Genomic DNA, 14,723 nt, shown 5'->3' with positions numbered 1-14,723 from the left:
GGTAGGGGCAGAGGGAGAGGGAGAGAGAGAGAATCCCAAGCAGGCTCCATGCTGTCAGCGCAGACCCCGACACGGGGCTCTATCCCATGAACTGTGAGATCATGACCTGAGCCATAACCAAGAGTGGGATGCTTAACTGACTGAGCCACCCAGGTGCCCCTGAAAAATCATTTTAGGTTGAAGTGTTTTCCTTGCAGATAATCAGAGAACCCCCCCCTCCCCTGCAGTGGGACTGCTCACAGTCCCTCCCCATGTCAACAGAATACCGTAAAGACTCTGTGAAATAGAATACTGTAAAGACTTTATAAAGGATTTGTGTCTGTCACAGTGACCACACTGGGGACTGCCCACAGTACACGGGCCAGGTCACTCCACACTGTACCCTCCAACTCCAGACTCCTTGAATTGGGACCAATTCAAGGTCCCAGTTGCCTTTCCATATGTGGTGTCTGTGACAGCGTCTTAACTTTTCTGCAGTAAACTTCAGCGGAAGGGCACCTGGAGACTGCCTCGCACACCCCCGCCACACACCTCAGTCGCACGCAGGACTCACTCTCCAGGGGTCCTGGGGTGGAAACCCCACACTCCCTGGTGGGGGGCGGGGGTTGACATGATGCCTATGTTGAGCTTTCAAGGTGCTGCGGGCAGTGGCAGTGGCTGAGGTGCGTGACTCCACAGACCATGTTATGTTGTCTTAACTCAGCAACGCTCATCAACTGACAGACCTTCGAAGGTCATGCAGAGACCGTGAGTAGAGCTGACGAACAGCGCAACTGACCCCTCTCCTCCTGGAGCTTCTGACAGCCACTCGACATGATACAGATTTACAGCCACTGTTATTAATAGGGAACCTTGCCCAAGTGCTGGCAGTTCATGTATATAGCTTACAAAAAAGGAAAACATCCATTTAATCCAGGTGCTTACTAAATTATCTCTGGCCACTGAGGTTTAAGATCAACATAAGTGTGAAACATGGGCCATCTCTACCCTCTCCTCTGCCACCCCTCTTGTTCTTTTTTTTTTTTTTAATGTTTATTTTTTGAGAGAGAGAGAGAGAGAGAGAGAGAGAGAGAGACAGGGCATGAGCGGGGGAGGGGCAGAGAGGGAGAGAGGGAGACACAGAATCTGAAGCAGGCTCCAGGCTCCGAGCTGTCAGCACAGAGCCCAAGCGGGGCTTGAACCCAGGGACTGTGAGACCACGACCTGAGCCGAGGTCGGATGCATAACCGACTGAGGCACCCAGGCGCCCCCACCTGTTCTTAAAGGTGCCAGTGTGGCCCCTCCGGCCTGAGTTCCCTCTTCCACATATGTCCTTGTCGCCTGGCAAGTCCAGGTGCTTTGCCCACCCGCACACCACACTCCAGCCTTTCCTCTGGTTTCTGGTCTTCGGGCTTTGCCAGCACTTTGTTCTGTCCTTCCAGAATACCTTCCTCCCCACACCCCAAGTGAGCACCTCATTCTCTGACCTCCTGTGTCCCTGCAGGTGAGTATGAGAACAAGGGGCTGATGATCATCGATGAGGAGGAATTCCTGCTGATCCTGAAGCTCAAAGACCTCAAGAAGCAGTACCGTACTGAGTATCAGGACTTGCGAGACCTCAGGGCAGAAATCCAGTACTGCCAGCACTTGGTGGATCAGTGTCGTCACCGCCTGCTCACAGGTGTGCCATTTGGGAAGGTCGGCTGGCCACTTGAGGTCCTGGGAGACAGAGGGCAAGGCCACCACCTGGGTTCTAGAAGTGGCTTCAGAGCGTCTCTCTGACAGAGGCTGGGGCTGGACAGGGGCTTCAGAAGTGTTTCCAAGAGGAGCGTCTGGGTGGCTCTGTCAGTTTTTGGCTCAGGTCATGATCTCGCAATTCATGAATTTGAGTCTCTCATCAGTGGGGGACCTGCTTGGGATTCTCTCTCTCCCTCTCTCTAAACAAACAAACAAACTTAAAAAGAAAACACTCCGAGGGTAGGGGAGGGAGATAGGAAAGGGTGAGACCCCGGGACAGGAAGTAAACAGAGGGCGAGCCTGTGACCTGCACACATAGGCTGTAAGTGCTCCCTCAGAGACGCCCCCACAGCTCACAGTGCCGTCTGCCTGCCTGCTTGCAGAATTTGATATCTGGTACAACGAGTCCTTCTTCATCCCCGAGGACCTACAAGTGGCACTGAAGCCAGGCGGCAGCATCCGGCCAGGCATGGTGCCTGTCAGCAGGATCATGTCCCTGGTGAGTGGCACAAGGGCAGGAGTGGGGCTAATGGACGAGCACGGGGTAGTGAGTGGGCAGCGCCCTTCATCCTCTCTTTTCTCCGCGAACATGGCAATGTACAGGCTGCTCCTGGCCTCGCCCATGGCGGACCCAGGCAAACAGACAGGTATAGGTCTCTCCCCAGGTATGGAGAAGATGGGGACCCAGGAAACATCACTTGCTGCCGTCACCTCTCTGGGGTGGCTCATCCCGCCCCGAAGGCAGTTGCAGAGTGTCTGGCAAACTTGGGGCTGGGGGTCGTGAGCTACCCTGCGCAGGGGTTTGCCAACCCTGCGAGGGGCTGCCCTGATGCCCCCCACAGGCCGTGTCAGGGTCGATCTCGACAGTGCCAGGCTGAAGGGACTGTACTGAGTTGAGCCTCTTCTAGGGAGAAGATGCCCAGGACAAGTTCAGCCAGCTGCAGCAGGTGGTGCTGCCCGAGGGCCCTGACTCCGTCGCCTTCTACAATGCCAAAGTCAAGACAGAACAGAAGGTAACTTGGGGGTTCATGTCTCCAGGAAGGTGAGGCCTCGGGGGCCACATTACTGGGACACCCAAGATCACACTTCCTACTTTGAAAAGACAAAGAAGGAATATGCCAGCCGCGGGAAATACAGAGTCACCTGGAGTCACTGGGATCTCCTGCTGACACCAGAGTCCTGGGAACCAATAGGAGCCCCACAGACCATGGCCAGGCCTGGACATGGCTATTGGGAGCTAAGCTGGTCCATGTGTGGTTCGTAGCCCAGGACAGGGTCTGCCTGCTGGGGACAATGTCTCCAATGGGGGCCACCATGAACAGGAGGCAGGGGACAGAGGACCACATGCAGCTGAGGCAAAGCTAGACCAGGTGTTGGCCATGGGGTGGGCCTGCACTCTCCTCCCTGAGCAGCTTGGGCTGGAGCAGAAGGGTTCGGTCTACTGAGGCTCAGTCTGGAGCCAGAACACAGAGGGCCTGTGTGCTGTGTACTTCTCTGTGCCCACAGGCTCCTATATGCAAGTGGCAGGTGCACATGGGGGACTGCTTAAGAGAGCTCATCATGTAAGATATATAAATACAGGGAACCTGGGTGGCTCAGTTGGTTAAGTGTCTGACTAGATTTCAGCTCAGGTCAAGATCCCAGGGTCGAGGGATCGAGCCCTGTGTTGGGCTCCACGTCCAGTGTGGAACCTGCTTAAGATTCTCTCTCTCTCTCTCTCTCTCTCTCTCTCTCTCTCTCTCTCGTTGTATTCTCTCTCTCTCTGTCTCTCTCTGTCTCTCTTTCACCACCCCCAGTGCCCCTCCCCTGCTCACACTCTTTCTCTCTCTCTGTCAAATATATATATATATATATATATATATATATATATATATATATATATGTATATATATATATATATATATATACAAAATATAAATGTAAATACAAATACCCAGTCCCCATCCATCCAATTCCCACCAACCCGCTCTGACAGGGAAACCCTGTCACTTATTTCTACTGTTCCCCTTGCACATTGTGCTATATCTTTGCTTTTTGCACTTAACCGTGTATCCTGAAGATCATTCTATGTCAACTCATAGCTGCTTGTTTTCTTCTTCTTTTTTTTTTTATAGCTGTATAGTGGTACTCCATTGTGAGGATGTATCAAAATTTATTTAACCCATCTCATATTGAGGAATATTTAGGTGATTCCATTTCTTTACAATACAAATATTGTTGTGATGATTAACCTTGTAGAAATGTGAATTCACATATGAGTGAATATATGTGAGAGAGAAGTTTGTAGAAGTGAATTTCTTGGTCACAAAGACGTATACTTTTTTTTGTTTGTTTTTTTGAGAGAGTGCCTGTGCAAGCTAGGGAGGGGCAGAGGGAGAGGAAGAGAGAGAATTTTAAACAGGCTCCACACTCAGTGCAGAGCCCAACACAGTCCTCGATCTCATGACCTGAGCCGAAATCAAGTCAGGCGCTCAACTGACTGAACCATCCAGGCACCCCAAGGACATGTGTACTTTTTTCAAACTTTTTTTTTTTTTAACATTTATTTATTTTGGAGAGACAGAGAGAGACAGAGCACAAGTGGGGGAGGGGCAGAGAGAGAGGGAGACACAGAATCCGAAGCAGGCTCCAGGCTCTGAGCCATCAGCACAGAGCCTGACGCGGGGCTCGAACCAACAAATCATGAGATCATGACCTGAGCAGAAGTCAGATGCTTAACTGACTAAGCCACCCAGGCACCCCAGGACATGTGTACTTTTAATGGATGGTGCTAAATCGCCTGCCTAGAGCTGGACCCATCTGTACCCCCACAGCCTCACTACAAGATGTATTATCCTGCTTTTTGTTTTTTTTTCCAGTCTAAAAGGTGAAAAATGGTCTCTCAGGTATTCTATTTTACATTTCTCTTATTATAAGTGAAGTTGAGCTTCTCCTCATATATTTAAGAGCCATTTTAATTTCTTTTCCTATAAATTGCCTGTTCATATTTTTGCCTATTTTTTTTAATTTTTGAGAGAGAGAGAGAGAGAGAAAGAGGTGAGGGAGGGGCAGAAAGAGAGAAGGAGACACAGAATCTGAAGTAGGCTCCAGGCTGAGAGCTGTCAGCACAGAGCCCAATGAGGGGCTCAAACTCATGAACCATGATATGACCTGAGCCAAAGTCAGATGCTTAACCGACTGAGCCACCCAGGCGCCCCTATTTTTCCATTGTATATTGGTCTTTATTCTTATTAATTTGTAGGAAGTCTTGATATACTGGGGAGATTGGCTCTTTATGATATGAATTGCAAATATTTTTCCCTGTTTGTCATTTGTCTTTACTTTTTTTTTTGTAGTTATTCTGTTGATTTTTATGAAATCAAGTGTATTAGTCTTTTCTTTCTTGGCTTCTGGATTTTGTGTCATAATTAAGTCCTCTCCTTATTGAATTCATTCTCTTTACACTTATAGTTAAGCTGACATCTGTACTGACTTGTTAGATTGCAGATTCAGACATAGCATGTCTAGGGTGGAGCCTGAGATTCCGCATTTCTAATAAGGCTCAGATGATGCGTATGCTGCTTGTCCGAGATCACACTTTGAGTAGCAGGCCACAGAGCTCATCTGCAGGAAACAGCCTCTGGCTCCTCTCCCTCCAGGCCTCTCTCTGTCCCTGAGCTTCTTCCTGAGGTCTACTCCTTCCCCTATCTGTTCTTCCCACTCACTTCTCGATTTTAGCCCCAGTCTTTGCCCCCAGTCTGGCTATTTTCTAAGACTTCCCAGCTCCAATGTCCAGTATATCACCTGACTACTTACTTTGTGTCTCTCCAGAGGGAAAGCCTAGGTGACTCTTCTTGGGTTAAATGTACATTCCTGGCCTAATTAGTGGTGGTTTGGAGCAGGTTCCCCTGCCTGCTCCAGCTGCCTGGTCTAATTCCCTCAGCAGAAGAGAGGATGGGAGCTAAATTTAGCCATTTAGCTTTGTGCTGTGAACATCAAGCTTTATTAACCCTGGCCCCTGGAGGGATGCCCAGATCAGTGGACAGGGCCCTGACTCTCTGAAAAAGTTTGCTGGAACACAACCACGTTGGCTGGGGAAGGAGACCCTGGCCAGGCTGTCCCCCTTGACCCCACTACCTGACTCCAAAGAGCTCACTCAGGGTTGTCCATGAAAATCTCTCTGTGGGGAGGCAGGGCTCTCCCAGAACATTTGGCAGAGAATGGAGTAGGGACAAGTAGGCCTAGATAGCCCAGCCTCAAAGATCATTTGACTGTGACCATCATGTAGGAATTTCCTTCTTTGGCCATAAAGAGGCCTGCCCCTGCTGGGCTCAGTGGAGGGGGCACATGGTATGAGGCAGGGATCCAACTTTATTCTCTTGCAGGTGGATATCCAGTTTTCCCAGTGCCAATTATTGAAAAAAAGCCATTCTTTTTTGAATTATCTTGTTACCCTTGTTGAAATTCAATTGACCAGAAATGTGAGGTTTTAATTTTTGGACTCTCAGTTCTATCCCATTGATCTATATGTCATTATGCCAGTACTATACTGTGTTGGTTGCTGTAGATTTGTAGTTAGTTTTGAAATTACAAAGTAGAAATTCTCCATCTTTGTTCTTTTTTAAGATTGTTTTGACTATTCTGGGTTCCTTGTATTTCCAAACAAATTTTCAGACCAGCTTGTCAGTTTATGCAAAGAAGCCAGCTGGGACAGGGGTTGTGTTGAATCTATCGGTTGCTTTGGGGAATATTGACATCTTAATATTGTCTTCAAACCTATGAACATAGGCTTTCTATTTATTTAGGTCTTTAATTTCTTTCAGTATAATTGTACTTTTAAGTATAAGTTTTGTACTTTTAAAAAAAAAGTTTATTCCTAAGTATTTTATTCTTTAAAAAAAAAATTTTTTTTTACATTTATTTATTTTTTGAGAGACATAGAGAGACAGAGCACAAGTTGGGGAGGGGCAGAGAGAGAGGGAGACACAGAATCCGAAGGAGGCTCCAGGCTCCAAGCTGTCAGCACAGAGCCCAATGCGGGGCTCGAACTCACAAACCGTGAGATCATGACCTGAGCCGAAGTCAGATGCTTAACCGACTGAGCTACCCAGGTGCCCCTAAGTATTTTATTCTTTTTGATGCTATTATGAATGGAATTTTGTTTATTAAAATATTTATTTATTTTTGAGAGAGAGTGAGAGAGCGGGGGAGCGACAGAGAGAGGGAGACAGAGAATCCCTTGCCTGCACTATCAGTGCAGAGCCTGAATCAGGACTTGAACTCACAAACTGTGAGATCATGACCTGAGCTGAAACCAAGAGTTGGGCACTTAACCAGCTGAGCCACCAGGCACCCCTATTATGAATTGAATTGTATTTTAAATTTCACTTTTGGATTGTTCATTGCATGTGTATAGAAATACAATTGATTTTTTTTCTAAAGTTTTTTTTTTTTTTATGTTTTTTTGAGAGAGAGAAAGAAAGCATGATCGGGGAGGGGCAGAGAGAGAGGGAGACACAGAATCCGAGGCAGGCTCCAGGCTCCCAGCTGTCAGCACAGATCAGCACAGAGCCCAACACAGGGCTCAAACTCACAAACCGTGAGATCATTACCTGAGCCGAAGTCAGACACTTAAGCCGAAGTTGGACACTTAACTGACTGGGCCACCTAGGTGCCCCCGATTTTTGTATAATGATGTGGTATTCTACCACCTTGCTAAACTAATTTATTAATTTTAATAGTTCTTTAGTGGATTCCTTAGGGTTATCTCTATATAGGAGATCATGTCATATACAAATACAAATAGTTTTACTTCTTTCTTTCCAATCCAATGCCTTTTATATCTTTTTCTCACCTGCTTTGCCTGGCTGGAACCTCTAGTATGATGTTGAAATAAGAGATGAAAGTCGCCATCTTTGTCTTGTTCCTGACCTTAGGGGGAAGATGTTCATTCCTTCACCATTAAGTATAATGTTGGCTATGGGGTTTTCCTAGAAAAAAAAAAAGAAGAGCCTTATAGCAGAACTTCTCACTCTGTGCAGTACACATGAATCACCAGGCTGTTAGAATAGAGTCTGATGCAGCAGCCCTGGGGTGGAGCCTGAGATTCTGCATTTCTGATAAGCTCCCAGATGATGCTGATGTGGCTGGTCCAGGGAACACACTCTGAGTAGCACACTTTGAAGTTTATTCTTAGAACCTTTCTTCTATCAGGGTGAAAAAGCTCTCTTCTGTACCTAGTTCACTGAGTATTTTTATCACGAAAGGATATTGGAGCCTTATCCTTTTTTTAAAGGGCATGAAAAAAGAGTTTATTAAAAATGACCAAGTAGATTTGAAGAAAAACCAAGTACAGTTTTTAGATATGGCTGACTAGACACAGCTGAAGAGGGCATTAATAAACTGAAATAGGAATGTAACAAAATCACCCAAATCACAGCATAGAGAGGTGAGAGGCTAGAAGAAATGACAGACTTTAGGAGATACACAGGACATAATGAGAAAGTCTAACATACATCATAAGAGAGAATAAAAATAAAAAGAAACAAAGGGGGTCATCTGGGTGGCTTATTCAGTGTCTGACTCTTGATTTTGGCTCAGGTCACAATCTTGTGGTATGTGGGGTTGAACACCACATAAGATTTCCTATTGATGGCTCAAGTCCTGCTTGAGATTCTCTCTCTCTCTCTCTCTCTCTCTCTCTCTCTCTCTCTCTCTGCGCGTCCCCTGCTGACACTCTCTCTCTTTCTCAAATAAATAAATAAATAAATAACCATTAAAAAAAACCTTTGAGATGTAATATAATTTAAATACCATACAATTCGCCCATTTATAGTGTACAACCAGTGGTTTTTTCATATATCCACAGTTAAATGCAACCATAACCACAGTGAATTTTAGAACATGTCATTCTCTTGGTTTTTTACTCCTAAATATTTCAGTGTTTACTTTTTAAGAACAAGTACCTTCTCAGGGTGCCTGGGTGGCTCAGGCAGTTAAGTGTCCGACTTCAGCTCAGGTCATGATCTCACGGCTTGTGAGTTCGAGCCCTTCGTTGGGCTCTGTGCTGACAGCTCAGAGCCTGAAACCTGCTTCAGATTCTGTGTCTCCCTTGCTCTCTGCCCCTCCCCCACTCACGCTCGCTCTCTCTCTCTCTCTCTCTCAAAAATAAACCCTAAAAAAAAAAAAGAGCAAGTACATTCTCCTACATAATCATGATATAGTAATTGAAATCAGGAAAATTAACAATGATGCAACAATATTATTTAACCCAAGGTCCATATGTAACTTTCGACAGTTGACCTAATGGTGTCCTTTATAGTTGTTTTCCTCTCACACCCTGGCCAGGATCAAGTCTAGGATTACACATCACATTTAGGTGCCATGTCTCCTTTAATCTAGAACAATTCCTGGGTCTTTCCTTGTGTTTCGTGATTTTGATTTTTAAAAACATTTTTTTTATGTTTTTATTTTATTTTTGAGAGAGAGAGACACAGTGAGAGCAGGGGAGGGGCAGAGAGAGATAGAGACAGAATCTGAAGCAGGCTCCAGGCTCTGAGCTGTCAGCGCAGAGCCTGACATGGGGCTTGAACTCACAGACTGCAAGATTATGACCTGAGCCAAAGTCAGACGCCCAACCGACTGAGCCACCCAGGCGCCCCATGATTTTGATATTTTTGAAGAGTACAGGCCAGTTATTTGGTTGAATGTCCCTCAGTTTAGGTTTGTCTGATGTTTTCTTGTGATTTAAGTTCAAGTTCTGCATTCTGGGCAGAAATACCACAGGAATGATGTCATGTTCTTCATGTACATCATATCAGGACATGTCTTATTCAGCCTGGGATGCTATAACAAAATGCCATACACGAGTGTCTTAAACAACAGACATTTCTTTCTTATGGCTCTGGAGGCTGGGAAGACCAAGATCAAGGTGCTGGCAGATTTGCTTCTTGGTGAGGGCCTTCTTCCTGGCTTGTAAGCAGCCATCTTTTTGCTGTGTGCTCACATGGCCTTTTCCTAGACATGTATTTGTGTAGAGAGAGTCTTCTCACTCTTCCTCTTTTTATAAGGACACTAAACCATCATGAGAGCTCTACCCTCATGATTTCATCTAAACCTAATTACCTCCCAAAGTTTCCCACCTCTAAATACCATTACAGTGGCGATAAACAAATGTGTTTTGAGGTGGTATAAACATTCAGTCTGTAACAAGAGGCACAAGATGTTGCTTTGTCCCATTATTGGTGAGGTTAATTTTGATCAATTGGTTAAAGTCATCATATATATTGAATAGGAGGACCAAAAGGTCTTTGGCTTTGAGGAAAGAGCTTCCAAAATTTTATTCCTTATTGTTGTGAACTTGTTTTGACTGGCATAAATTATTTCAAGATCACAGAAAAGATGGACCAAAGTGATTTGCATGGCTACCACCCTGAATTTCTCTCTTGACATTCCAGGCAAACCTTCCTTTTTCTTTTTTTTTTTTTTTTAAATGCTTATTTATTTATTTTTTGAGAGAGAGGTAAGTGCGTGTGCACAGGGGAGGGACAGAGAGAGAGAGAGAGAGAGAGAGAGAGACTCCCAAGTAGGCTCTGTGCTGTCCATGCAGAGCTCAATGTAGGGATCGAATTCACAAACCATGAGATCATGATCTGAGCCAAAACCAAGAGTTGGAAGCATTAGAGATTGAGCCACCCAGGTGCCCCATAACCTTGTGTTGTCTTTACTTCCAAAGTCTCAGATAAACATTTAAATTCTAAACCATTCAACAGGGGAATCCTGCATTTCTATAGGTCAGTATTATATTCTCCCACCATCCCTCAATCTCTAGGAGAACTCTGCATTGGACAATTTTTATGTTTAAGATGTGCCCACATGGAGCGCCTGGATGACTCAGTCAAACACCTGACTCTTGATCTCAGCTCAGGTCTTTATCTCAGGGTCATGAGTTTAAGCCCAGTGTGGAACCTATGAGAGGAGAGGAGAGGAGAGGAGGCAAGGGGAGGGGAGGGGAGGGGGGAGGGGGGAAGAGAAGAGAGAAAGGAAAGAAGAAAGGAAAGAAAAGAAAGAAGGAAGGAAAGAAAGAAGAAAGGAAGGAAGGAAAGAAAAAGACGTGCCAACACAGAAACTTGATATGTAAATGTTATACTTGAGCCATTCCATCTTAATATTTATTTAAACTTTTCATATATATTTTGATACGTAAAGTATACAGGATCAGATTTTTCAAGGTCAAAATGTTTTCCATCTTGCTAAATTTCTCTTATGGTGGCTTTTATCTGTGTGTGTGTGTGTGTGCGCGCGTGTGATAAGTTCATGTTTGACTGAACTGAAGGTGTAGGAGTCATGAGTGCATAAGTGCATTCTTTCCCCCTGATGGCATTTGCACTTGATTTTGCAGTTAGCCACAGGGCATTGCCAACCCAGGACCATTTTAACTTCCCTTCAAAAATTCCAACTTGATAAGGGATTAATATCCTGAATATATAGAGAACTTCTTTTTTTAAAAAATTTTTTAATGTTTATTTTTGAAAAACAGAGATAGAGGGGTGCCTGGGTGGCTCGGTCGGTTAAGCGTCCGACTTCGGCTCAGGTCATGATCTCACGGTCCGTGAGTTCGAGCCCCGCGTCGGGCTCTGTGCTGACAGCTCAGAGCCTGGAGCCTGTTTCGGATTCTGTGTCTCCCTCTCTCTCTGCTCCTCCCCTGTTCATGCTCTGTCTCTCTCTGTCTCAAAAAAATAAATAAACATTAAAAAAAATTAAAAAAAAAAAGAAAAACAGAGATAGAGTGCAAATGGGAGAGGGGCAGAGAGAGAGGGAGACAGAATCTGAAGCAGGCTCCGGGCTCTATGCTGACACAGGCTCAAACCCATAAACTCTGAGATCCAACCCGAGCCAAAGTTGGATGCTTAGCCAGCTGAGCCACCCAGGCCCCCCTCTAGAGAACTTTAAAACTAAAAAATGGGCAAAGAGTAGACATTTCTCAAAAGACAATATACAGATGGACAGTAAGCGTATGAAAAGATGCTCAACGTCACAAATCATCAGGAAAAGGCAAATTAAAACTACAACATACCTCCTTATACCCATTAGGATGGCAATGATCCAGAAAAAACAAAACAAAACAACAACAACAAAATAACAAGTATTGGTGAGGAGGTGGAATAATTGGAACCGTTGTGTGTGTGCTATTGGCGGGAATATAAAATAGTCCAGCCACTAAGTGAAATAAGCCAGTCACAAAAAGGCGAATTAGCTATATGATTCCATTCACATGAGGTGCTTGGAGTAGCCAGAATCATAGAGACAGTAAATAGAATGGTGGTTGGTAGGGTCTCGGGGGTAGGGGAATGAGGAGTGAGTGTTTAATGGGTATGGAATTTCAGTTTTGCCAGATGAAAAGACATACGGAGATGGGTGATAGTGGTGGTTGCACATTATCAGTACATCACCAAACTGTACACTTAAAAATGGTTAAGATGGGGGGGCACCTGCGGGGGCCCAGTTCGTTGGGCATCTGACTCTTGATTCTGGCTCAGGTCATGATCCCAGGTCAGGGGATCGAGCCCCCACATCAGGCTCCACACTGAGCATGGAGCCTACCTAAGATTCTCTCTCCTTCTCCCTCTCCCCCTCTCCCACTTGTGCACACACCCTCTCTCTAAAATAATAATTTAAAAAATTTAATGGTTAAAATGGGAAATTTTTATGTAAGGTAGGTATTTTGCCACAATAAAAACATTGGGGGTAGAAAAGAATTCTGGCTGAATACGGGAGCTTCAGTTTCCGTTCCCACGTTGTGGGGGATCGAGGATTCATACCTACATTTCAAGTTGGTTTTAGGACTTGCTTGCTTACTGCCCACTGTTTCTGTTTCAGCGCACCTTTCCCACTTGCTTTCTGAGGGCCTAGAACTGCATTAAAAGGGAAGAATTTGTGAACATCAATCTGGTTTGCAGAGGGAGGGCCCTTCGGAATACATGTGTGCCCATCCCTGTGGAGACAGAACCCTCTTCTTTTCTTTTTGAACCTAATTCTTGCCAGAAACTTTCAAGTGGGCCTTTGAAGCATACACATCTGCTTTTAAACATGCCTGCCACACCATTTTAAAACAGTTTTACACACTTTCTTTAGGATGAAAATATGAAAGGGGATGAATGGAACATTATTTCTCAACAGAATTGGGGCTGGTCAGTGGGCATCCTCGTCCCCAGAATGTGATGTTTGCAGGATGAATGGTGGGGTGGGTGTAAGTGGCATGGCTTCTGGTTCTTAATTCCATACCTGCTAATCAATTCCTGTTTTCTCCCCCTTTCTGCGTCCAGCACAATTACTTGAAAACCATGATGGGCCTCCAGCAGGCACACAGAAAATAGGGATTCATCGCCAGTGCCTTCAAGGACAAGACCCCCAGTAACTCCTGCTGCTCTGGAGTGGGGCTGCCAAACCCCTTGCCCAGAGTTCCAGACAGCCTGCTCCAATGCTGGAGCCCAGCCCAGAGGACTCACAATGGCCTGCCTCCCAACAGGAACATCCTTCACAGGACACTCATCTTCACAGACCACTTTTGGTTTCAATTCACTGTTTTATATGCAGGGACAGGATAAAATAATTTTCTAGCTTGGACGTTCAGTGCTCACTCAAGAGCCTGATTTTATTTCCCGTCCAGGAGAATGCTTCCCTATGCACAGGTGGGGTCAGAACCGAGTCTCCGGTAAGAAAGGGAAAAAGTAGCTCAGCCACCTTCCTCTGGCATGCCTTTGTCCCACTGGTCACCCTCTTTCCTTCCTTGGATGGGCATTCTTGGGGGGAGCTAGTTCTGAGGAGCCCTGGTTCTCTCAGTCCCTGTCAGACTGTAGGTTCTCTTGGGACATCCTCTCTGTGATCCTGAGCCAGTGAAAGCGGGAGGCCCTCCTTCCTCAGCAACCAGCAGAGGAATGGGTCTAGGTGGAAATGGCTGAAAGGCAGATTTTTATCTCAGAATAAGAAGAGGCTTAAAATGAGCACAGCCCTACCTGAAGTTAGCGGCAAGAGCCCCACAGTGGGAGGCTGTCTGGCAAGGAGGTTGCAGAACCTGTATCAGATAGAAGGTTGAACTGGATGGCATCAGTCCATTCAAACACTCGGTGACCCTGTCCTTCAGCCCAGCAGTGAGCACATGGATGGGGGTTTGTGGAACAGAGAAAGTAGAAAGGCATCCGTGAGGTCTCTGCCCTCTTCCTCTTCAGCCCCTTTCACTTTCACTGACTGATACATAATGGTCCTAAAACAGCTTTCAGAGGCTCCTACTACACCGAGGCTTCGCAGAGCGGCTTTGAAGTGCCCCTGCTCCCTCACCCTGGATGACACACATGGGGACTGTCACTGATCGGCACTAATGGTGTGCACACAGCCCTACTGGTCAGTCCTCATGTCTCCTTTGATTGTGGCCAAATAGACGAGTCTGCCCAGGCTCTGCCTGCCCTCCCAGCTAGTGCAGGCCTCGGGCTGCACCTGATTCTTACCGGGACTTGTTTGGGGTTCCCAGGTCTTTAGGGCATCTCAGGAAATAGGCCATAGCAAATGGGTACATCATCTTTTGGGGGCCATAGGAAGCAGCTGTTTGTGGCATTACTGGTCCCCCTTCCCTTCATTCCCTGCCACTGGCTGCAATGACATGGCCCTACTGGACGTCGCTCCATAGGATTTCTAGACAGCCAGTCCTGGGGCCTGCTGGCCAGGGCGAGCTAGGCCTCTGTCATGGCAGCTGGGCACATTGGTCTCTAGCTCAATTCATTATGACAAAGGCCTCTGTGGCACAAAGTGAACCAAGTAATCATCAATGTGGGGAGAGCCAGAGAAATAAGCCAGGATGGTGCCTGGCAGATCACCCTCCACAAACTCCTCACGGGAGCAGATGTTTCCAACATGACAGGGAGCTAGGGGGCATCACGTCCACTCAAATGGGCCTGTTGTTCTAGAAAATAGTTTCTGCTGAGCTAATCTGACCACCAAAATCATCCCTGAGGGGACTTCCAGTTCCAACATGG

General features: G+C 46.1%; 1 protein-coding gene and 1 long non-coding RNA gene across 17 annotated transcripts in view; one reads left to right on the top strand and one right to left on the bottom strand.

The window, feature by feature from the left end:
* The window catches only part of KIF9 (kinesin family member 9), a 53,851-nt gene extending 40,531 nt beyond the window's left edge, over positions 1-13,320 (top strand). For all 12 annotated transcript variants that reach the window (XM_053898348.1, XM_053898342.1, XM_053898344.1 and 9 more), the window contains 4 exons: positions 1,484-1,660; positions 2,100-2,215; positions 2,625-2,729; positions 13,020-13,320. In XM_053898348.1, coding sequence (XP_053754323.1) covers positions 1,484-1,660; positions 2,100-2,215; positions 2,625-2,729; positions 13,020-13,070 — 449 coding nt within the window. In that variant the 3' untranslated portion in view covers positions 13,071-13,320. The remainder of the gene's footprint in view (positions 1-1,483; positions 1,661-2,099; positions 2,216-2,624; positions 2,730-13,019) is intronic.
* The window catches only part of LOC128775694 (uncharacterized), an 81,070-nt gene that overhangs the window by 20,684 nt on the left and 45,663 nt on the right, over positions 1-14,723 (bottom strand). For 4 of the 5 annotated variants that reach the window (XR_008420634.1, XR_008420633.1, XR_008420637.1 and 1 more), the window contains exon 4: positions 7,550-7,685. This is a non-coding gene — a long non-coding RNA (uncharacterized LOC128775694). Of the gene's footprint in view, positions 1-1,055; positions 1,699-7,549; positions 7,686-14,723 lie in introns of those variants that run through there. The other variant, XR_008420636.1, reaches the window with a different exon arrangement.

Source organism: Panthera pardus, unplaced genomic scaffold (genome assembly GCF_024362965.1).
Source record: "Panthera pardus isolate Hobbes unplaced genomic scaffold, ASM2436296v1 HiC_scaffold_8, whole genome shotgun sequence".
NCBI lineage: Eukaryota > Metazoa > Chordata > Mammalia > Carnivora > Felidae > Panthera > Panthera pardus.
The sequence above is the reverse complement of the archived record's forward strand: the minus strand, read 5'-3'. Positions and strand labels throughout refer to the sequence as shown.